The following is a 23,940-nucleotide window of genomic DNA, read 5'->3' on the forward strand; positions in this document are numbered from 1 at the left end:
TCCACAGGTACTCAGTATGCTTACAAGTGGGGGTGGGGTGGGGACAAGTGTGCTGGTTCAGAAACTCCCTCCTGAGCCTTCCTTTAGGCTCCTGGTGGAGCCTGAAGGAGCTCTTTAAAGGCCCAGGAAATTTCCTCCTTACCTCTTTTTTTTGTCCTCTCCTGCTACCTCCCATCCCATCTTTCTGTCTGTATCTCCAAGCCCTATCTTTCCAAGCCTCTTCTATTCTTGTGCCTAATCTCCCTGGAATAACCAGTCACATCCAAGTGCTTCTTGTCACTCTACCCATGAAGGGACCACCTGCCTCTTCATGCTCTTCCCACTTCGGGTCTCCTCTGGCAGTCTCTAAGAGATCAGGCTTGACCCCTTTCTATGGAGAGTCAGAAGTATTAAAAGTGTCCATTCCATTGCAAGCTTGCTCTCTCCATCTCTTGCTTCTGGCAGCTGCTCAGCCTGCATCAGCCTCTTCCTTGACTTTCCCCCATCCTCCCTCTGGTCCCTTAGAACACCCCCATTCTCTCCATCTCCTTTCCATGGCACCTTCCCAAGTCTACTCTGGTTTGTGGACCCTTGCTTTTCCTCTAGAGCTTGTTTTTTTTTTTTTAAATTTTTTTAGTTGCAGATGGGCACAATATCTTTATTTACTTACTTATTTGTTTTTATGTAGTGCTGAGGATCAAACCCAGGGTCTCATACCTGCGAGGCAAGTGCTCTGCCGCTGAGCTACAGCCCCAGCCCTGAGCTCATTTTTGTCTTCTCTCCAGCAGTCTTTATACCATCTTTTCTCCAATTTCCTCGGCTTATCCATTAATGACCTGTGAATTTTCTAACTTAAGGATTTCAGCATCTGGCTTATGGCCTTTGTGATCAACTTTATAACCTTATGGAATTCCATCCTCCTTTTTCTCCTTGTCTTAGATGGGCACTAGGAAGCCACTGGTGGTGATCAGAGAACAATGTTATTACAGTTATCCTTTCAGGCAATGGGCATCATGTTGCCTGGGGTTGAGGGGTGGCAGAGAATGGAGAGGCACCCCCCCCCCAAAAAAAAGGTCATCCTGTATGATCTGAGGAATAGGAAAATTTCCACTTTCTGCATAAGTGTCTGATGCTGTAACTCACATGGAAGGTAAGCTTCCTTTCACTAAAGAAGACTTAGACCTGAGCAGGCTGGGAAATAGCCCATGGCCAAAAACAGTGTGATCAGAGTGACAAGAAGCCTCCTTTACCACTCACAGGGAGCACAGGCCTCAAAGTCCCAGAGCTTCAATGATGGGATTGGTCCCAGAACCTAGGACTTCTGATTCTATTTCCAGAACTCTTCTTGTCTGGGTTTCTGCCATGAATAAGATGAGAACTACAGACAACAGAGTTAGACTTTGGATGGAAACTAAAATGACAAGAGCAATTTCTAGGGGTCCTAATGTCAACCAGTGGTCATGCTGTCCTGAAGCCAGAGCTCTTACAGTTGGTTCTACCTGCCTGACAGTAGTAGCACTGATGTGTGCCCATGCATTTATATGGAATGTCTTATGAGAGGAATGAGGCCATAAAGGGCTGCAGAGGCCCCCCGAGATCCTCAATGCCCAGAGGCACAGATTGGGCACTTAGACCAAGGCTCCTTCAGCCCCATAGATGCCTTCTTCAGACCCACTCTACCAGGGTCTCTCAGAGAGCCCTCCCCTGGCAACCTGCCCTGACCCACACTCTTGAATTGTGAGCAAAGTGTATGTCCCTGCAGATATGGGGGTTTCTAGGATGCCCCATCTGGGTACCTGGACAGATGTGTCTCATGCTTTTTGTGCCCGGGTTGTCCTATCAAAAGTTGTGCTGTTGGCTTGTGTTGGGCTCTTATTGGGGTCCTTTAAGGCCTCCTTTCACCATTTTCTCCCCCATTCAGGACATGTTTTCCTATCCATCCTTTTCCTCCCACTTACATCCAGACCTTCCTCCTTGCTATCACCTCAACCTGTATTATTACCTGAAAATATTATGGCCTTCAATGTTCTCTTTCCCTTAAATAGACTATAAGCTGCAGAGGACAGGGACTTTGACTTTGATTCTCTTCTGAATGGCCCATCACTTAGTAGGGGTTCCAATCTTTCTTTGAGGAATATGAGTGGAAATACCTTCTGTGATGCCATTTACAAGAGAAAACAAGCCAAGTTGGGCCATTTTTTTAGTATCATGTATATGTTAAGATGGTAGACACTTAGGAAGGCCTGATTTGGACCACGCATGATGGCAATCATTAAAAGAGAATAACTTCTTTTAGCAAAGCAAAACATGACACCTTTCTCATAGTGCTTGCAGAGCAGCGCTTGGGATGAAACTGGCTCTATACAAGGATTAGGTCCCTGATGACCAGCCTCCACATTTTACTGTCTTTTTGAGAATCGCTCCCTTTTCAGCTTACCTTATGTGAGTGTGCTACTCTCATTGATGGTATAAAACACAATCCCTTAATTGTAGGTTACTTGAGGTCAGGGATTGCTTCCTGTTCTCTCTTTATCTTCAGCTTTAGATTCAAACTAAGAAGGACTAGGAAGTCACTGTTGGCGCAGGAGTATTGAAAGTTGTAAGACTGCCCTGCTCTACCTGCAGTGCTCAGATGCAGATACAGTAATCAATATCATGAGTACAGGGTGATAGGCAGCATGCTGAATTTGTGTGTTATCTCACTTAACACTATAACTACACTATGAGGTAGACTTTACTATGGGGAAACGGGGGGAGGGGGTGGGTGGGTGGATGGGTATTATTTGATGTACTTAAGGATACACAGCCAGCAAGCAGAGAGCCCAAATGTGAATCCAATGGTGGGGCTGCCACATCCCAGCTCTCAGACTGAATTTTGATCATCTCACGGCCCCTGAAGCACTTCCGGTTTTTGATGCCGTTGGCATATTTAAAAAAAAAAATATGTAAGCCCACACTAAAAAGCCAAAACAGTTATAAAAATTGAGGTTTAACTTAACAGATGAACACATTTAACATATATATTATATATATATGCAATGATCACAGGATTTATTAATGCTGTTCTTTCTTAGTGCAAGGTGGGTGCTGGGGCTGTAACAGGACATAGTTAAGTAGGAAGTCTTTCAGGCCAGTGAAGACCAAATGGCTCTCCTGGGACCCTTATGAAAGGCTCTGCTCTCCAATCAAGAGCACCTCAAAGGGAAAATGCGAGGCTGCTTGTTCTAGGATCCCTTCTCCAGAGCCTGACCTAGTTTGGACCCTGAAATTGGTGCCCTGTGTTAACAAGCAGATCCGGAGGCTAAGGGAAGGGAGTTATCCCTGAATTGATAGGACCCTTGCTCAAATATCCCCCACTTCTGTGACCAGGGCCGTGGTGTGCAGTGATCCCGACATGACCCTGCCCCCAGCGTCTATTCCTCCGGACACCTGCAGACTGCGCGTGGAGAGGACCGCCATACGCAGAGTTCCTGGAGAGGCCTTCAGGGCATTGGGCCGCCTGGAGCAGCTGTGGTTGCCCTACAACGCCCTCGCCGAGCTCAGTGTCCTCATGCTGCGGGGACTGCGACGCCTGCGCGAACTGCGGCTGCCAGGGAACCGCCTGGCCGCCTTCCCCTGGGCCGCACTCAGGGACGCCCCCCAGCTGCGGCTGCTGGACTTGCAGGCCAACCGCCTCTCGGTCTTGCCGCCCGAGGCCGCGCGCTTCCTGGGAAATCTGACCTTCCTGGACCTCTCTAGCAATCAGCTGATGAGGCTCCCGCAGGAGCTGCTGCTCACCTGGGCTCAACTGAAGTCTGGGCCCTTTCTTCCTGGTCACCACGCCAGGCTTGTCCTAGGTAAGAGATGGCACCACCCTGCTGAGCCTGGGGGTCTTGGGCAAGATACCAGACTTCTGTGAATCTGGATTCTCTGTCTGAAAATATAAATCGTATCTACCTTCTACGTTCAAGTGAAGATGGATTAAGATATACAAGAGTCCCAGGCTTAGGAGCTCAAGCTCCAGGCTAGACTACAGCAGTTCAAATTCCATTGCTATAAATAAGGAAACCTAGATGTATGGAATCTCCCAGTTCTTATACCCAGCTTGTGGCCTTCTGAGACTTACTTTCCCAGCGCAAGGGGCTAGGTTGAATGGGTTGACACAATATACTGGCTAGTTCCTCAGTATGCTCTATTCCTTCCCTTTTCTGTCTAAGGCACCTGCCTGATTCCAAGGAGAAAGGTATGGCATAACTGGAAAATCGATTTGGATTATCTAACTCATATGTGAATATATGTAAATATTAAAAACATAACAGAAAAGGCTAGAGACCCATTTGCCCAGCTTCTTCTTCTGATCTCCTTTGCCTTTCCCAGATAGCTGCTATTATCATGTTTATTTGTTTATTTGCAAGTTCCTTTTTACAATTCATTTGCATATGCATATAAATATATACAAACATGCCAAAATAAAAATTATGTGAGTGCTTTATAACAGTTTTTATTATATATACTAATGAATACTATTTTTTTTCATCCAACAATCTCTCTTGGAGATCTTTTGGTATTATTACAAATGGGAATAAATTCATTTTTGAAAGCTACTGCATATTCTATAATATAGGGGTTTTTTGGAGGAAGGGTACTGGGGTTTGAACTCAGGGACACTCAACCACTGAGCCACATCCCCAGCCCTATCTTGTATTTTATGTAGAGACAGGGTCTCACTGAGTTGCTTAGTGCCTCACTGTTGCTGAAGTTGGCTTTGAACTTCTGGGATTATAGGCATGTGCCACCGTGCCCGGATTGTAATATAATTTTGCTATAGTTTATGTGGCCATTTCCCATTCAGTGGACCTTTAGATTGTTTCCATATTTTGTTAACACCTACTATGCCACTGAGAATGTTCTGGGCAGTGCATTCTGATGTGTGTGTACAGCTGTTTCTGAGAATAGGTGCTCAGAATTAGAATTCCTAGGTCATGCACTGTGCCCATTAAACATTTTGGAGTCAATCTGATAACTTGTGAAGTGGCCAGTACTGTTCTCACTCCTCACCAGTAGTGCTTGAGACCACCCATTCACATGGTCATTTAGTAAATATATTTGAGTTCTTTCCAATTCTAGATGCGGGGATATAGCAGTGAATCACAGAGACAGAAAATGTAATCCTTCATGGAATTAACAGTTAAAATGGCCAAAATATTAAACTTTTTCCAATCTGATAGGTGAAAGTTTCACTGTTGTTTAACTTTGTCTTTTATATTAATTCCTTGGGACCCTTTTGTAACAGGCGAAAACCAGATTAACTCATTATGAGTGCTAGAACAGTGATGAACCTTGAATTACTAGTGAATCAAAAAACACACTTAAGCAGTGACACAAGGCAGCAGCCACTGTGGGAGGGAGGGGGGGGGAGAAAAGAGTGACATCTTCAGCTAGTGCTCATAGGGACCTGAAAGTCATGGATGTGCAATCAGGTCTGATTTGACATGTTCCTTTCCAAATATATAAACTGTAGGGACACAATGGTATTAGGATTATTAAACTCACTATCAAATCTAATATCAATCTTTGGGGGAGTGAAAAAGATATTATATTAAATGCCTTCATCTTGTATTTCAGAAATGCAGGCATATAAAAAGGAATTGTGCCTTAGACTTGAAGACACATGGTACCCCTTTTTGACCAAGTGTGCAAAGACTTGCTTTCGGTTCTTTCAAAATGTTCAACAAGGAGTAAAGAGGAATGGGGACATCTCATAGGGTTTGATTTTAAGCCTTCTTACCCCACGTTTTACTTCTTCTGAGCCTACCTCAAAGAGACCCATTGTTCAGAGCAGCCATTCTTATTGCTGGGTTGATGCTAAAAGTGCCACTCACACTGAAAAGACTAGATCAAAGGTCAGGAGTCAGTGAGTAGTTTTAGGAATGATTTGAGGATACTGTAATTATTGAAAAAATGTCTTCCTTGACAGTGACTTGAAAAGATTAGTGTAAGAATGACAGAAATAGTTGGCAATTTTGCCAGTGTGCTGTATGGCCTACCTAGCGCTTGACGATATATCTTTATTTATGTTTATACCAACCTTAAAGGGAAATCATGCTATCATTTAAGATGAAAAACCAGGTGTATACAGCTAGCAAGGTATACAGGTATACAGCTAGCAAGGCTAAGAGCTGGAAGTCAGTTCTGTTGACTCTGACCTGAGGACCTGCTTCATCCTCTCTGAAGGGAAAGGGAGCTGGGCCTGGGCACCTGAGTATCTAGGGCTCACCTCTTGCCTTCTCTCTCACTGCTACAGGGCTGCAGGACAACCCTTGGGTTTGTGACTGCCAACTCTATGACCTGGTCCATCTCCTGGATGGTTGGATCCCAAACTTGGTCTTCATCGAGGCCAAACTGAGGTGTGACACCCCACGTAATCTGGCTGGAGTGGCCTTTAGCCAGCTGGAGTTGAGGAAGTGCAAGGGCCCAGAGCTCCGTCCAGGGGTGACCAGCATCAAGTCCCCTTTGGGAAGTGCAGTATTGCTGCGTTGTGGAGCCACTGGGGTCCCTGGACCTGAGATGAGCTGGAGGAGAGCCAACGGGCACCCACCCAATGGCACAGGTATGTGAGCTGTGGGGATTCTTGTGCTGAGCACCTGAACTGGAGTGAGTGGATCAACATCCCAAACAGAGAGTGGGCAGGGTCAGGGGAAAGTAATCTAAGCTAGGTTGGGCCCCCATATCTCCAATGGAGTTAGATAAGATCTTCCCAGAAACAGTATGGGGACATTGGATTTAATGATGACAACAGCTCTTGAAATGTCCTGTTATATATCCTATCAGCTACTGTTATAGAGACTTGAGGATTTTATTGGGAGGAATAAAAGGCTGGATTTTCGGTAGAACTTAGTGTATTAAATACTTATAGTAAGTTTTACAGTTGAAATATTAAACCAGGAATAATGATATAGATTGCTATCCATTGAGCTCCTCATGTGGGGTTATCACTGTGCTAAGTGAATTATGCCCATAATGTTGTTGAATTTTAAAGAGCAACTGATATCCTTATTTTTCATACAAGTGCATGCAGGCTCTGAGAAGCTAAATGCTTGGCCTACATCACACAGCCCTATAAGAAGGAGCTGGGATTCCAGTATAGTCAAGGTGACTTCACAGTGTATACTATTTTGGCTAGGCTGAATAAGCAGAAATGACTCCTCTTTGTCACGGTGGTAGCAAGGATGGGGGTCAACGGTGGGAGTCACAGCTGTCCACAGAACAGAGAGGGGATTAAGGAGAAATGACTTCTTAGCAGCTAATCAGAAAATCTTGCAACCCTCCCCCAGCTTTCTTCTATGTCTCCCTCAACTAGATTGGTAAGCATGGCTCTAGAAGAGTGGGTTTGGATTAAACTTAAAAAACAAAATGGTACAACAGGTTCCACAATGTAAAACAGAAAGGTGAAGATGATCCAACTGAAGCAGCCATGGAGGTAAACAGGGTGGCAGGGCACTTTCCAGGTGGCTCTCTGCCTCATGATTACTCCCTGACTGCCACCCTGCAACGTACTTGCCTACATACTTGCATCACCTCTGCAAAAACTTCACAGAGCATCTCAGATTTGAACATCTCAGATTTAGAAGGCAGTTTATTCCTAGGCTCTGCTTCAACCTGGAGTTCTAGGGACTCACCCAGATTTGAGCCTAGGTAATCCTTATCTTGGTTCCTCTCAGCCAAGGTTATACGGCTACAAGGCAAGAAACTGGGCCTTGAGTGACCCAGTGAGCTGGCCTTTGAATAACTTGAAAGTTGAATGCCTGCCAGCAATTTCTCAGGATGACAGGATATTTAGTACAGCATGTGTAGCCCAGGGGCTGTGAACTTGGATCTGGGAGGAAGTGAGGGGCAGAGGGGCCCATTCATTTTTCTCAAATGTGCTTCTTCTTCCCCCAGTGCACCAGGAAGTCTCCAGTGATGGTGTAAGCTGGACTCTGTTGGACTTGCCTGCAGTGTCTAACCTGGACTCTGGAGATTACATCTGCCAGGCCAAGAACTTCCTGGGAGCCTCAGAGACTCTTATCTCCCTTATTGTCACAGAGCCTCCGACATCCACAGAACACACTGGGATCCCAGGGGCACTGTGGGCAAGGACAGGGGAAGGGGCGGAAGCTGCTGCTTACAACAACAAGCTGGTGACCCGGCATGTCTCGCATATTCCTGAGCCTGCTGTCCTGGCCATTGGGACCTCTATGCCCAGCCTGAAGGAGAAATTGGCCCTCCAGCACTTCCAGATGGGTGCCTCAGGAGAGCTCTGGGAAGGGCAGGTTGAACCCCAGGAGGCACGGATGGTGAAGTCTCTCAAAGTGGTGGGGGACAGTTACCACAAAGTGTCCTTGGTATGGAAGGCCCCCCAGGCTGGGAACACCACTTCCTTCAGTGTCCTTTACACCGTCTTTGGGCAGCATGATATGCATAGATTGATCGTGCCGCCGGGGAAGACCAGTGTCACCATTGACGGACTGGCACCCAAGACCAAGTACGTGGCATGTGTCTGTGTGCGGGGCCTGGTGCCCCGGAAGGAGCAATGCCTCATCTTCTCCACCGACCAGATGGTGGACGCCGAGGGCACCCAGCGGCTCATCAACGTGGTGGTGATCAGCGTGGCTGCCATCATCGCCCTGCCACCCACGCTGCTCGTCTGCTGTGGTGCTCTTCGTAGGCGCTGCCGCAAGTGCCGCACCCGGGGCACCACCGAGGCCACGGGAGCCTATGTCAACCTGGAGAGGCTGGGCCACAGCGACGATGGCTCCGAAGAGCTCTCTCGGCACAGCCTTAGTGAGGCCGACAGGCTCCTTTCCGGCCGGTCCAGCCTAGACTCTCAGGCTTTGGGGACCAGCGGGGGCAGAAGGATGAATGAGTACTTCTGCTGAGGGCAGCTCCCCCTCTCACACCTGCCTATCTGCTTTCCCTCTTCAACTCTTACACACTCACTCTGAAGCCTGACTGCATGCCCAGTCACTCTTACAGCTCGGGTACCTGCTCACTCATGTATTTATGTCAACAACAGCCATGGCAGTTAATTCTTATTAAGCATTTACTGTGTGCCAGGAAGTGTTCTAAATACTCTGTAAGAATTAACTCACTTAAATGTTCTAACAACCGTTTATAGCAGGTGCCACCCTCCTCGCCATTTTCCTGGAGAAGAATTAGGGAAGTTAAGTATTTTGTCTGTATCCACCAGTTTGGGGTATATAACAAATAAAACAAAAACTCAGTGGTGTATGGTAAAAAAAAAAAACACTCATTTTTACATTCATGGTCTGTATATTGATGGGCATTCTGCTCTGTGTCCCTGATATGGGGCCTGGACTGGAGAGTAATAGTGGCTACTTGGGACAGGCTATTCCCATGGTAAGGTCAGATGACATCAGAGGAATGAGCAAAGTCATGTGATACCTCTTAAGTTCTTAGTTCAGGATTGGCATACTGCCACTTATGCCCATATTCTATCTGCCAAAGAAGTCTCATGGCCAAACCCAACTTTAACAGGGTAAGTAAGGACACTTCTCCCACAGAGGTGATAGTGGACCAGGAAATATTTGCTGAACAGCGATTTAATTTTCTATATTGCCCACGATTACACAACCAGGCTGTGGAAGCTATGGAATTGGACACAGCATTTGGTCTCCACTGGCAACAATCCCTACCAATCTTCTATTCCACATTTTGGTTACATTTACGGTAACTCATAGGGACTCACACATACAGTCACCTGTATGGCTAATGTACAGACACACAAACACACACACACACACACACAAAACACACACACATCACTCATCCACACTGTGCTCTAGGCAAAAATTCAGTGAATTCTCACATTTATTCCCTGGGTGTCATTTTTGCCTAGAGACAATCATTTGATTTTCAACAGATTGTAGAGGTTTGGATGATTCCTAAGAGACCACTGCTTATTTGCTCTCAGCATGTCAGGATGGAGAGATCAAAGAGACCCTCTGTGGCAGAGGGCACTTCACACCCAATACTGTCTGGCACTCAGCACTTGCCCCCAGGTCACAACACTTGTGATTCTTACTAAATCTTACTGGGGCTTCTCAAAGTGTCTGGGAGCTTTCCTTCCTTCCAGGCTATTCCAGAGATCTTATTTGGTTTTGCCTGAAGGTGGGAAACCACTCAGATACTGACTCTGTGCATAGGACAATGAGTATGCCCAGGAGAAGGCTTAATTTGTTCCCTGTCTACAGAGTTGGACTCTAGTGAGGGGAGAATGCATGGTGCCTGTTGTCAAGTCTTTGGGGTAACAACTGAGGAAATTTGTGGACAGTAAATGGTCCAAGGAAATTATTTTGTTAGTATCATGCAAGAGACTCCACATAATGTGAACACTCACTAGATAAAAACCAGAGTAATACAATGATTCCTAAAGTCATTTTCCCCTCATATATGCAAAGACCTTATTTCACATTTCGCTCAGTTTTCTTGCATTTGATGCTCACAACAATAGTGGTTGAATTCTTTGATTTTACAGATGAGAAACCTGAGAATTAAAGAGATGAGGGACTTATAGAGCGGAGTGATAGATTCTCTTTTGGACTCCATGTCTTTGACAACCTCTTGACCGAGCTGAGGGTCTTTATTCAGTACTGATCTCTGGAATGTAATCCACAGCAGTTTCACTATAAAAAAGGAATTTTTCTGGAAACCACTGAAACCTGGGATCTGAACCATGAGAACAACTAGGCATATAAGCATGGAGTTTCCATACTTGAGTATTTTTTTGCCATCACTTGCAGTGTGTTTTATTATAACTTGTGAGCTATAGGCATTGGTATAAGAAATTATTTGATTGGACAATGTCCACATTGGGGTCTTCAAGGCTTTTCTGTGAAGTGAACCAGACAGTAAATAGTATAGGCTGTGTTACTCAGCCCTGCTGATGGAATGCAAAAGCAGTTACAGACAATAAGTTGGTTAGTGGGCATTGGTGTGTTCCAATAAAAGTTTATTTATAAAAACAAGTGTCAAACTTGATTTGGTCCACAGGCCGTTGTTTGCCAACCCCTCATCTAGATTTTTATTAGTAGTTTTGCTGTGTCTTTGGAGACTCAAGACTCATTCTGACTGCTTGATACATGAGCATGACAGACACCCCACAAATTAGAATAAAAAGTGCAACAGATGAGGAAGCACCAGGCGAAATGATTAAGATATTGTCTTTAAGTGTCTGTCTAAATCAATCAATATTGAACAATTATTGGCCTAAAGACAACTAATATCTACCCAGTTTTATTGGAAGAAAAAATCAGAAACTGAAAGCAAGATTTGTTCATATACCTAATTAAGAGAGGAAAGGTTTGGATTTTCCAGTGATTAATTAATGCCAGTCTTCATGGTCTGCATGGTCATGGTCTCCAAGATGGTTAGCCTCCCAGTGCTCAGCTGTCAGTCTTCATTTATATGTTCTGTCTTTTCTCATTTGCTCTGGTAGGAAAGAATCATTCTTAATTGTGCTCATGAATGTTTAAGTCACTCAAAAAGGAAAACAACAAATTCCCATGGTAAAAAAAAAATAAATGGTGTCTGGTTTATATATTAATCTTTTAGTATATGAGTCTGGTTGCTGTGAGTCAGTCCTTGAAAACTGAACGAACTCTGAATGTCTTGGAAAAAAGTTTCTGGTCTGCCAATGTTAAAGACCAGTCTGAACTATAGTGGTCCTACAGCATGCTGCCCCTGGAAGATGAGTACAGAGGTTGGTTGGAATCATGGCATCTCCGTCATGTCTTTTCCTGACTATAACATGGCTATATTCCCCTTGATTAGGCAGAGGGTGTGTCAAATGTCACTTACCTGCAGTTGTCTAAGTTGTAGGACACAAAAATCCAGAAATTGTGTTTTGGAAATTAGTTATGTGCTCCCAAAACTAGGTCATCAACCAGGTGGGGTGGCTCACACCTGTAATCTCAGAGACTTGGTAGGCTGGGGCAGGAAGATAGCAAGTTGAAAGCCAACCTCAGCAACTTAGCAAGTCTCTAAACAATTTAGTGAGACTTTGTCTCAAAAAAAATAAATAAAGGGCTGGGATTGTGGTTCAGTGGTTAGGAGCCTCTGAGTTCAATCTCCAGTACAAAAACAAAAAACAAAACAATAACAACAAAAAACTAGGCTATCAATTAAGGGACTCAGTGAGCAATCCTTTCAAAGGATTAGAGCTAGAAATTTTGATTTTAACCATGGTATAATCTAGTAAAGACAAACATTGATTTAAAAGTACTCAAGCACATTTTATTTAGTTGTAAGTAGGTGTAGGCAGGATAGGTTAGGTATATACTGTGGTAATAATTCCTCCATTTCAGTGTCTTTCACATCATAATTCACTTTTGCTCTTACAGAGTCTACTGGGGTGAGTGGGAAATGTGAGAAATGTGAATGGAGGGAGGGTTCTTCTTGACTCACTCACACAAGGATCCAGGTGGAGGAAGGCGCCACCATCTGGAATGTCCATGGAAAAAGTGACACGAGGGGATCATGGGACTTCTCAGACATCGTTTACTCTAACATTTCATTAGCCAGAATATGAGTCACATGACTCATGTATTTCAAGGGGCCTTGGAAATGTGGTCTTCTGTCCACCACAGACATACCACAGAGTGTGGGTGGTCAAAGGAAACATCTAAACATACTGGCAGCAGATGGAGGGGGCAGGAAGCAGCTTAAGCTAGAAATAAAAAGGGAACATAGCATGTCTGCTCTCTGATAGATTGTTCAATTCTCTGTCTGGGCTGTTTCAGAGTTTGGCTAATACTGAGGAATGAGCGGCATCTTCCAACTGAACAGATAGGATACTCTCTTACCAAGATTCTATTAAGACAAGCCAGTGAGATGCCTCCCAGGAGTCATTTATATCTAATAGTTTCATAAGCAGAGTAAGTCCTCTTCCATGACTGTGTCTCCACCAAGAACTCTTAAGAGCCAAGTTTCTAAAATCAACCTGCAGGAGGGGAGATGGAGTGGAAATATTCTCATACTTCCTTCTCTTTGTTGACAGGGTCTCTTGAGTCTAGGAGTTACATTTAGCCACATGTTATTTTAAGCTGGATGACATTACCCAAGGTAGTTTAATTGTCCTAGCCCCCTGCCCTTAACTCCCAACATAGCAATTCTCTATTCCAAATAAGGAAACAAGAGGCTGAGGAGATCAGGAAAGGAGAAGGGGCAGAGGAAAGTGGCCTACGTGATTACAGAGATGGCACATGCCAGCTGGTGTTCTTTCTTCACAGTCTAGCAACAAATCACTTCTGGTAAGTTGGGTGGAGCTGGATTTATTTGACAATTTTTTTTTTTAATTTGACAATGACAATGCTGTCCACAAGCATGGAGTGGACAGAAAAATTGTAGATAAAGAAGAAGATTCTTTCAGCTTTTATATTTTGGAGTAAGAGGAGTGAAAGGAATTCACTGATGATTATGCATACCTGTAGGTTGAATCACACATAGGAAGCAAGCTTAATGAGGTCTTGGCATTCTTGGTAGAGGACTCTAGAATGAGAATGGCCTATTGGAAGTGTTCCCCCCATCAGGCTAACCTGGCCAGGCTCACTGCCCCCAGTCACTGGATGTAGGCTGCCTTGGAACAGATCTGAACTCACACAAGCACTTTTTTTTTTTTTTTTTTGCAGCTGGGAATAAGCTCATCTCTTGAAAGGAGATCTAGGCATCTCCATGTTCACCACAAACTTTGTACCCATAGCACACTCCTTGCTTTGGATTTTCATTTTGAGAGGAACTCCAGAGATCTACCCAGATTTCACAGTTAAACTGAATGGGAACTCCTGCAAATATATCTGTCATGAGTGGAAAGCCTGGAGTGTAATCAGCTTAGTTGTGACCCATTTCCCTCTTACTGGTTAGCTGCTAAGCGGATTTTTTCACTGAAGCCTTTTGTAGGGTATAATGTGTATCATGAGTCTTACAGGAACCCACAAAATTTCAGTGTTCATCTGGAAGTACCCCCAATTAATACAGATGTAGGTATTTCTACTCTTCAGAAATCTATTATTATAGGAAGTGAATTATTGGACACCTATTGTAGGTGGAGAGCTTTATTTACATAATCTTAAAGTTTCCTTGGAACACTATGAGGTGCTTATTAATATTCTCACTTTGCAAATGAAAAATTGAGATTCAAAAAAATCTCAAGACAGATGCACAAGCAAGAAAGAAGACTTCATAGGGGCAGGGTCTATAAGAGTTTGGCTTGCCACAGCTTTCCTTGTAGTGTGTAGCTTAGAGAATATGATAAAGAAATATTTGATAAATGAACAAAGAGTGCCAGAGCAAGTCTCAAGTCATATAGGTCTCATTTTAAAATGTAGCTCTTTCACTTTTAATGTGAAATACATAGCATTCAGGAGAAGTCCAGAAAAAAGAAAAACGTTTGGTTTTATAAGAAAATATAATATTTTTGAATATGGTGGCATGTGCCTGTAATTCCAGCTACTTGAGAAACTGAGGCAGGAGGATCATGAGTTTGAGCCCAGCCTTAGAAACTTAGTGAGATCCTGTCTCAAAACAAAACAAAACAAAAACAACAACAAAAACCTCACCAGCACCACCACCAACAATAAAATACCATCTTGTTTGAAACAACATCATGATGCTTCTCTGACTCTGGTCTTCCTATGGTCAAACTGCAGATGCAGTGGTCTTAATGCATTGGAAGCATGTCTAACTACACCACCAATGTATGGGGGAGAGAACAAATGATTGGAATCATCAAAGAACTACTTTGTTATTTCTTATCTGCTTTCACTTGGAGAAAATGGTTGAAAATGCTGGGATTCAGGAGCCAATTGTGAATGGTGAAATATGAAATGGACCCTGGCCATGAATGAACCCTGATGCTCAGAATAGCATTACCTGCTGGTTTCTCAGACTTTTTTGAAAGAAGCTGAAGGAAGGTAGAACCAGGATGTAATTGGATATCTAGCTTAAGTTTCCAGAACCAGCAACCAGAAAAATGGTGAATTTTCATGCCTTAGTCAAGAGCATAACTCCTTCTGCATGGACTCTGCCTGAGCCTATGATCTGGGCCATAACAGACTTTAGAGCATCCAGGGGCTTTGCTGTTGCTGTGCTGACCTACATCACCATGGATTACCAGTAATAGGATTTGCCACTCGGAAACTGGGACTACGCTTATTCAAAACACACAGCAGTTTCTTACAGAGAAATATGGCTTTGGTTTTCCACTACTTTCTGCTAATTCTGGTCTTTCAGGATACACATGCAGTTCAGCCTTTCTGTCTGCAAGGATGCACCTGCTCAGAGGAGAGTTTTGGCAGGTGCGCTGTCCTGGCAGGATGCCAGAGGGTTATAGGGGATGGACTTTTGTTGGGAATGATATGGAGTGGACACATGCCCAGAATTGGCAGGAAATCAGCAAAATTCCTATGAGATTCACCTTAGTTGGTGTTGGACTTTGTGAGCTGAGTATTTTTACCAATATAGATCTCTATTATTTTAAGCGAATAATATATTTTCATATAATTCACATGTACAATGCAAGGATACACCTGATATCCCTTCCAGCTTTCCTGATGTTCATTTTAAAGCTTTTCTGGTTTCTTGTACAGGACTCTACAATGCATGTCTATCTCTTTGGGAAATATTCCAGAGAACCTTCCTGAAGAGCTCAAGCAAGTAAGAATTGAACACTCACCCATATTTGAACTTTCCCGAGGGCCTTTCGTCAACATGAGCACCTTGGAATACCTTTGGCTCAACTTTAACAATATCACTGTGATCCACTTAGGAGCCCTGGAGCATCTGCCAGAACTGAGAGAGTTGAGACTGCAGGGGAACAAACTCCGTTCAGTACCATGGACAGCGTTCCGTGCCACCCCTTTCCTGAGGGTCTTGGATCTCAAAGGCAACAGGATTGATATACTCCCTGAGCTGGCTCTTCAGTTCCTAGCCAACCTGACCTACCTTGACCTATCCTCCAATAGGCTTACAGTCGTATCCAAAAATGTCTTCTTGAACTGGCCGTCCTACCAGAAATGCCAGCAGCTTCACTGTGGGGCTAAGATTCTCTCCAGCATGGTGCTGGCACTGGACAACAACCCCTGGGTATGTGACTGTCGTCTAAGAGGACTTGTCCAGTTTGTCAAGTCTAATAGCCTTCCAGTCATCCTGGTGAATTCCTACTTGATATGCCAGGACCCTGTCTACAAGGCAGGGCAGCTACTTCATGAGATTAAGCTCAGTGTTTGCATGAAGCCACAGGTCTCAACCCCTAGTGCCAATATTACTGTTCAGGTAGGACAGAATGTGACTCTGCAATGCTTGGCACAGGCCAGCCCCTCACCAACCATCTCATGGAATTATCCCCTGAGCATTTGGAGAAAATTTAATGGTAAGCTACATGGGGTATCTAGGGAGAATGGAGAGGTCTGTAGCAATCCTACATCAATAAAAGAGGTTCTAAAATGTGTTAGTCACGAAGGATGGGTATAGGTAAAATCAGAATAGATCTGAATTACACTCACCAAAATAGAAAAGATTCCAAGACAGTGTTTCATTACCAGCATTATTTTATTTCACTTTACTTTTGCAGAGCAGGGGATCAGAGCCAAGGCCTGTATGCTAGGAAACATTGTAGCATTGAGGTACATCCCAGTCCATTGGCAGTGTTTTAAATGGTTGCATACAGATCTCTCCAGGACATATAGGCATATGGACATAAATAAACATGTTATTGCTGATTTATCATATTGTATACATGTTTTAGAATTGTATATGAATAAATACACTTTTAAGAGCCCTCTAGATGGAAAACAGTGTACTGCAAATTTTACAATCCTAGAATTTTCAACTAGAATTGATTTTATTACTTATTTACTAAACTTGCCTGAAAGGAATCATTTGAGATGCTTGTTTGGAATGAGATTTTTCAATCCCCATGCCCTGGAGATATGAGTTCAGTGAATCCAGGACAGAATATATATTTCAGCAATTGATCTTTCACCCCCTTACCTCTCAGTTAATTGGAAAAGCTGGAAATTCCTAGATACTAACTTAATATTCACTTCTTACTATTGTGTTGGTCAGATTTTATAGCTTAAAATTATAATACTGGGGTACAGGGAGATAAAGTGAATTCCATGGCCCCCAGAACTGGGATTTGAACCTGTCTTTCTTTATTGAAGCTCTAAGCTCTGTTTTCACACTTCAGGTGGAATTCCCTGTAGGGATGTCCATGCCACAAAGCCAGACATGGCTTCCTCAAGGGTATCTTGAAGGTAAAAGGAAATTTGTTGATTTTTACATATTTTTAGGTCTAGGACTAGAAGACTACTTGAAGTATCAAGGTAAAACTCGGGAAATGCAGTTAGTCACCCAGACAGTTGTCATAACATGGTTACATCCTCTAGATGATTAAAAAAATTAACTGATTTTTTTCAGTTTTCCTTATCATTTTGGTCACATCCTGTTAGTTGATGGTTAAATGTTAATGGAGGAGAAATACAGGATTTATCATTCAGTCTTTTTGAAAACCAGTGAAATTCATTTAGAGTTTATCTTTTGTTATTCTGTAAATCACTCTTGGCACTATGCTCTGACTAGTATTCTAGAAATAACAACAGCTAAGACTTATTGAACCCTTATCTTCAAACTTGTGGTGTGCGTGCTATTATCATCCCATTTTATTGCCAAGTAAGTTTAAGCCAAGAGAATTTAAGCACCTTGCCCAGGACCATACAATTAGCAAGGAATAGGGACCCAGAAATTTGACTCCAAACTCTGAGTCACTGCACATTTGGGAGGTAAGAAAGCATTTCTTGGAGCTCACAGTATTGGTCAGTCACACAATTACAAGAAATCTCCTGAAAGCTGTTAAGCTCAGCAAGACTACTGTGGTTGTTGGGGGCAGTTACTGATGTTGAAAGTGTGTGGGCTTCATAGATAGAACTGGTTTCAGTTTAATTGCTGCTTCTGAACAGCAGCAATCGCTTTCACTGTGGGTAAATTGGTAGATTGATCCAGTCCTCAACATTCTATATGTAAGATTAGGTACCTACAGGGTTTCTGAGAAGTGAACATCTGGCACCAGGTACACACTTAATAAATGATTAGCATCATCTTTTAACAACAACAACAACAAAACCAGCATTGCTAGAACTTTCCAGCTATTTATCAGAAAAATGCACAGCTACTTTTCTCTTTTCTCCACCCAGTGTTGACTTCTTCGACTGCAGAAGATGCTGTTCTGTCCCAGTTGATCATCCCTGCTGCTCACCTGGTAGACAGTGGCAATTACACCTGTGTAGCCTCCAATTTCATTGGCAGGAGCACCCTGGTCATCTCCCTCCATATCCAGCCTGCCCAGGTCCTGCCTGCATCCCATTCTCTTTCCATCTCCCGGGAGGGTAATTCCTACATTGACTTGCGGGTGGTGAAGCAGACCGTGCACGGGATCTTGCTGGAGTGGTTTGCAGTAGCCAACATCTCTGAGGAGTGGTTTACCCTCTATATTACTTCGGATGAAGCCCTCAGAAAAGAAGTGGTCCACATTGGCCCTGGAATCAACACATATGCTGTAGATAACCTCCTCCCCGGCACAAAATATGAGGCATGTCTCAGTCTGGGGAGTCGGCCCCCACAAGAGGGCCGGTGTGTCGTCTTTGTGACAGGCAGAGATGGTGGCAGGCTGGAGGACCGCGAACGTCTCCTACACATCTCGGTGGTCCTGTGTGTTTTGCTGCTGGCAGTGCCTGTAGGGGCTTATGTCTGGACAGCCGAGGGCCCCTGCAGCTGCAGAAAGTGGGGCCCGCACTGCTGTCCTCATCCCAGGCGTGCTCTCAGGCCTCCCCCTGCAGTTCCACAGTGCAAGGACAGGTCCTTTAGAGACCATCCAGCTGTCTGTGAGGATGGCGAGGGCCACAGACACACGAAGGGGAATGAGGAGAAAGAAGATGACAGTGGCTAACAACCCAGGTCAAGGGGTGGGAAATGATGTGGACAAAATTTACTACAGCCAAGATTGTGAACAAATTCTGATACTGGATGGGCACAGCAACCACAGCAAGGAAGGCCAGTGTCTGCCTATTTGAGGAAACTGGGATCAGTCCTTTTTTGGGTAGTGCTTTGTTGCCTGCCAAGGGGTGATGTGGGGCTAATCCAATCCCTAAAACCAACCCTCCATGGCAGCTCAGCTGAGCTCCATCCATTTATTCAAGTATTGTTGAGCACCTACAGTGTTCCAGGAACGGAACTTGACAGAGTGGGTTCAACAGTGAAAATGAGGACACAGTCTATATCTTCATGGAGCTAAGGCCATGTTTACATGTAATATTTACATGTAACATTTTGCATATATTATTCTGTAAAGGTAGGTAGTTATCCCCTTTTATAGGGAAAGAAACTTAAACTTGGAAAGTTTAATGATTTATGAGGCTAATTCTCCTTACATTGGCCACTGGGTTCACTCAATACCAGAATTTTCTGATAATCAGCGTTGGTTGGAATAATTAAAAACATTTTTTTTTGTGGTGCTGAAGATTGTACCCATAGCCTTATATGTATTAGGCTGTGGAACTATATAACCAGTCCTTTTTACTTTGTATTTTGAAACAAGATCTCACTAAGTGGCTCAGACTGACCTTGAACTTGTGATCCTCCTGCCTCAAGCTCCTAAGTACCTGGGATTACAGGTGTGCACCACTGTGCCCAGCTTGAAATAAATTTAAAACCAAGACAACACTCATATTCAGATCAATTGTTCATCATTCCTTCAGGTCCTTCTCACTTATTCTTTTAGCCACTAGAAGAAAAAACAATTTTTAATGGGAATTTACAGTCACATCAAAAGTAGAGAGAATCTCATTCCTTCCCATCTGTCAGCTTCAACAAGTTTTAACATTTTCTGGTCTTATTTCATCTGGTCCTTACCCTCAACCTTTTTTTATTTTATTTTTTGGGGGATTTTAAAATATTTTAAAGTAAATACAAGCTTCCCACCTACTTATATGTAAATATTTTAGTTTTGTTCTCTAATAAATAAATTAAGTTCTTAAAAAACACAAGACAACACTATTATTGTTCCTTAGAATGTATATTTTTTTAAAAAATGCATATACACTTAGATATGTGCATGTGCACAATAACACATATATATATATAATAGAGAATTTCTTTATAATAAATTTCATATGGTAATTTTTATAGGACTTTTTCTTTTCTCTGAGTATATATAAATTAAAATTCTATTTCCAAAAAATTATAATTTAGTGCATTATAACTATGTGTAATAGTGAGATTCATTATGCCATATTTGTACATGTGTATAACATAATTTGATCGATCTCATTCTCCAGCACATTTCCTTTCCCTCCTTTCTTCCATACCAGATCCACTTGCTCTACTCTACTGATATCCCTACTACTATTATTATTATTATTTCAATTAGTGCATTATAATTTTTTTATATATATATATACACACACACACACACACATATATCAATGAGATTCATTGGAGTATATTTATACATGGACATATTATACTTTGATAGATTTTGTTTCTCAGTAGTTTTTCATGTCCCCTCATTCCCTTCCTCTACACTATTGGTCTCCCTTCTATGGTCTCCCTTCTATTTCCCTGAGACTCCTGTGGTATATTTCAAAGGTAAGTGGCTGAAGTGAGGCAGGTACTTGTATTTGTATTGGCCTCTGAGTATTTCCTTCCACAGGACCGAGGATTCAGCCATCATGAAATAGCTTGGTGCAACCATGAAGGCGAGAATGGACGCTCTGATTTTCCTCTGCCAAAGGATGCTTGGAGGTGGGGCATGGAACAGGGTGGGCAGGAGGAAGGAAGGGGCATGGAAGAGGAGTAAACCTGGAAGTGGGTTGGAAGCATGTTGGTCAGAAGCTGTGTTCACCTGCTCCTGTGAATATGGACATTTAGGGAAGAGGAATCTGGTCTAGAGTGGATTTCTGGGAATACCATCCTTTTGAAGATCTGTGGGGAGCCTCTTAAAAAGTTCTAGAATGAATTGGGTGTGGGGTACACACCTGTAATCCCAGCAGCTCAGCAGGCTGAGGCAGGAGGATCGCAAATTCAAAGCCAGCCTCAGCAACTTAGCAAGGTCCTAAGCAACTTAGTGAGACCCTGTCCCAAAATAAAAAATAAAAAGGGCTGGGAATGTGGCTCAGTAGTCAAACCTCTAGGTTTAATCCCAGTACCAAAAAAAAAAAAAAAAAGAATCCTAAAGATTCATATTATTGACAGTCCCAGATGGTTCAATTTAGGATTTTTCTACTTAGCAATGATGCAAAAGTGATATGCATTCAGTAAAAATCAAACTTCAGTTGGGAATTTTTATCTTTTTCTGGATAAGCAATATACAGCATGGAGATGTTACAGCAAGACACAGCTCTCAGCCCATTAGGTGATCAGAAGGGAACAACCACTGATACTCTACTGTACAGTGATGCAAAGCTACGATGTTCAGTAAGTTAGGTGTGTTAAATGCATTTTTGGCTTACAATGATTTCAACTTAACATGGATTTATTTGGATAAAACTCCATAGGTCAAGGAGTATCCGTACATGTAATGTCATGATACCTATGCTAATATCCCTCACCTTTTCTGTACGATTCATGTTTGAAGGATGTTATAGTTTTAGATCCATTTGTCATGCTCTTGGGGGAGAGTATGCATTTAGAGTTTAGAACATGTAATTTTAAGACAGGAGGCATTTATAAGTAGGGCTACTGGTTTTTAGAATAGAGCTATCTCTAGACCCAGGGTTCTGCTATCAGCAACTTGCAGAAGGAATTTTGTTCTTTTCCTCTTTTCTTCTGTCTTATTAGAACCTGTCCACCTTACACCTAGATTAGGGCCCAGCATAGATGATAAGACTAAGAGCATGTGTTTCCACAGGAATGATTGAGTGAATTACTAAGTACTGGATAAATGACAGGCCCTCATTTAGCAAAAGAAGTGCACTGGCATGATTTCATGTCACATGAATGTTCCCAGCATCACCCTGTTGCTAATCCACTTTATTAATCATATTATGGTGGCTCATGCCACAACCACCTCATTCTGGAATCCAGACCTTTCAGAACACCTCTGTCTCCTAAAAGAACCTCTTTGTGTCCACATGCCAATCTGCCTGCTGTAGTCCTCATGCAACATCATCTTCATTATCCCTGTTAACCCATCCTCATCTAGAAACCCTGAAGACTGTCAGAGAAGTGTTGCTGCCTGTTAGTAGCCAGCACTCTGGATTCTTTGAAGCCTCTGTTCTGTTGTGTGTGATGGCATGGATCTATAGTCTCAGCTGTTCAGGAATCCTTGAACACATGAGTTCAAGAGAAGCTTGGTCAATATAGCTAGGCCCCATTTTTTTAAAGAAAGAAAGAAAGAAAAAAGGAAAGAAAGAAAGAGAGAGAGAAGAAAGAAAGAAAGAAAGAAAGAAAGAAAGAAAGAAAGAAAGAAAGAAAGAAAGAAAGAAAGAAAGAAAATATTCTGCTCTCAAAGAGATACAGAATCCCTGATGTCCTTGGAGAAGCAGGGGCAGAAGATTTACCACACTTTTCCAGCTGGGTTCTGCACTGGGACAGAGTACCAAAGTTATCTTAGGGACAGCTCATCAGTTCTGTCCTCCCTTGGAATAAGGAGGCCCAAATGCAAGCTGCAAGTTGCAGCTTACAGAGGCCCAGCTCTCTTCTACTTCCATCTGTCTTCTCTTCTCCCAGTACATAGGGGAGGATTCCAGGCCTATTAATGGGTAGAAACACGCTCAGGAAGGTCTGCTTGGAGAAGCCCTCTCCCCCAGGAAATGTGCCCTCCTAGGTGGGCCACAGTGAGCTATCCTCAAATATTCTCTTCTACAACTAAAAATAGCAACTGTCTACTGAGCTGTGACAGTAGCTACAAAGCTGGTGCCAGGTCCTTTAAATATATTAGTTCTTGTCATTATCACAGCAATAAGCTTATGTTGTCACATTTAAGTGGCAGAATCTGAATTCAGACCAAGGGCTGTCAAACTGTAAAAGCACTTTATTTTTCATATAACGAGAAAGGCTGAGCTCAGCCACAGGGAAGGAAAAATAACTACAGATTTCTTCAGGTAGTGTCTATTGATTGTCCATGGAGCTAATGCTTCATTCTTATAGTCCAAGAGTGGAAGGCCCTCCCCAGATGCTGTACCTGCCCTCTCAGCTCTTTCCCTACAGACCTAGCATTGTACCAGCTTGTAGATCTGGGCCTTTCTTGATGTGACTGAGCAAGGAGCCCCTCACCCTGCTGTTCCTTAAATCAGTTCCTTACCCTCAGTGGCAGGGTCTACCTTAGTGCTGAATATATTCACTGGTCTCTTCAGTTAAGCTGTCCCCTCCTTCTCTGTCCCAATGTGGCTCATGCTGGCTACTTGGCCCTTTCTCCTTCCATGGCCAGTTCCAAAATCGACTCTGCTTTGGTTCAAGTTTCTGGGCTTGTCTTGGAGCCCGACTCCCTTCCAGAACCCATCTGCTATCCTGAGCTCCCAGTTCAGAGGTCTTAGCAACCATCATTCCAGAGATTAACTGCTTTCCCAGCTTTCCCACCCATGCCAAACATCCCAATTCCTGCCCTTGCTGGACTGCACTGAGGTAGTTACTTCTAGCCCCAGATCTCCTTCTTTCCCAAGCAACCCTGCCTGAGTGTGTCTTACTTAGGGAAAAAGCCCAATCCAAGTCCTGGATGAGGGGATCAGGTAGACAAGTTTGCAAAGGTGCTGCTATTTGAGGTGCATGCAGGCAATTTGGACAAAAATTTGAAGCCTCCCTCAGTTGGGGGTCAGGTTGGCTATACCCACTGAAGGAGCTAGGAGGCAGGCTGAGCTTGTCTGTGAGTCAGGAAGACTGGTCTCCACAAGTCCATGAACACAAATGTAAGCAGGGGCAGGAGGTCAGATTGCG

General features: G+C 43.3%; 2 protein-coding genes across 6 annotated transcripts in view; both read left to right on the forward strand.

Annotated features, from left to right (window-relative positions):
- Lrit1 (leucine rich repeat, Ig-like and transmembrane domains 1) overlaps positions 1–9,750 on the forward strand; it is a 76,739-nt gene extending 66,989 nt beyond the window's left edge. For 4 of the 5 annotated variants that reach the window (XM_078038913.1, XM_078038910.1, XM_005340084.4 and 1 more), the window contains 3 exons: positions 3,349–3,815; positions 6,263–6,568; positions 7,900–9,750. In XM_078038913.1, coding sequence (XP_077895039.1) covers positions 3,374–3,815; positions 6,263–6,568; positions 7,900–8,876 — 1,725 coding nt within the window. In that variant the 5' untranslated portion in view covers positions 3,349–3,373 and the 3' untranslated portion in view covers positions 8,877–9,750. Of the gene's footprint in view, positions 1–37; positions 1,130–3,348; positions 3,816–6,262; positions 6,569–7,899 lie in introns of those variants that run through there. The other variant, XM_078038924.1, reaches the window with a different exon arrangement.
- A 5,275-nt stretch (positions 9,751–15,025) lies between these two features.
- Positions 15,026–20,191, forward strand: Lrit2 (leucine rich repeat, Ig-like and transmembrane domains 2). Its single transcript, XM_021719994.3, has 3 exons — positions 15,026–15,311; positions 15,603–16,384; positions 18,207–20,191. The coding sequence occupies exons 1-3, from the start codon at positions 15,202–15,204 to the stop codon at positions 18,956–18,958; spliced, it is 1,644 nt and encodes a 547-aa protein (XP_021575669.2). The 5' UTR covers positions 15,026–15,201; the 3' UTR covers positions 18,959–20,191.
- Positions 20,192–23,940: the final 3,749 nt, after the last annotated feature.

The sequence above is a fragment of the Ictidomys tridecemlineatus genome, chromosome 1 (assembly GCF_052094955.1).
Source record: "Ictidomys tridecemlineatus isolate mIctTri1 chromosome 1, mIctTri1.hap1, whole genome shotgun sequence".
In the NCBI taxonomy this organism is placed as follows: Eukaryota; Metazoa; Chordata; class Mammalia; order Rodentia; family Sciuridae; genus Ictidomys; species Ictidomys tridecemlineatus.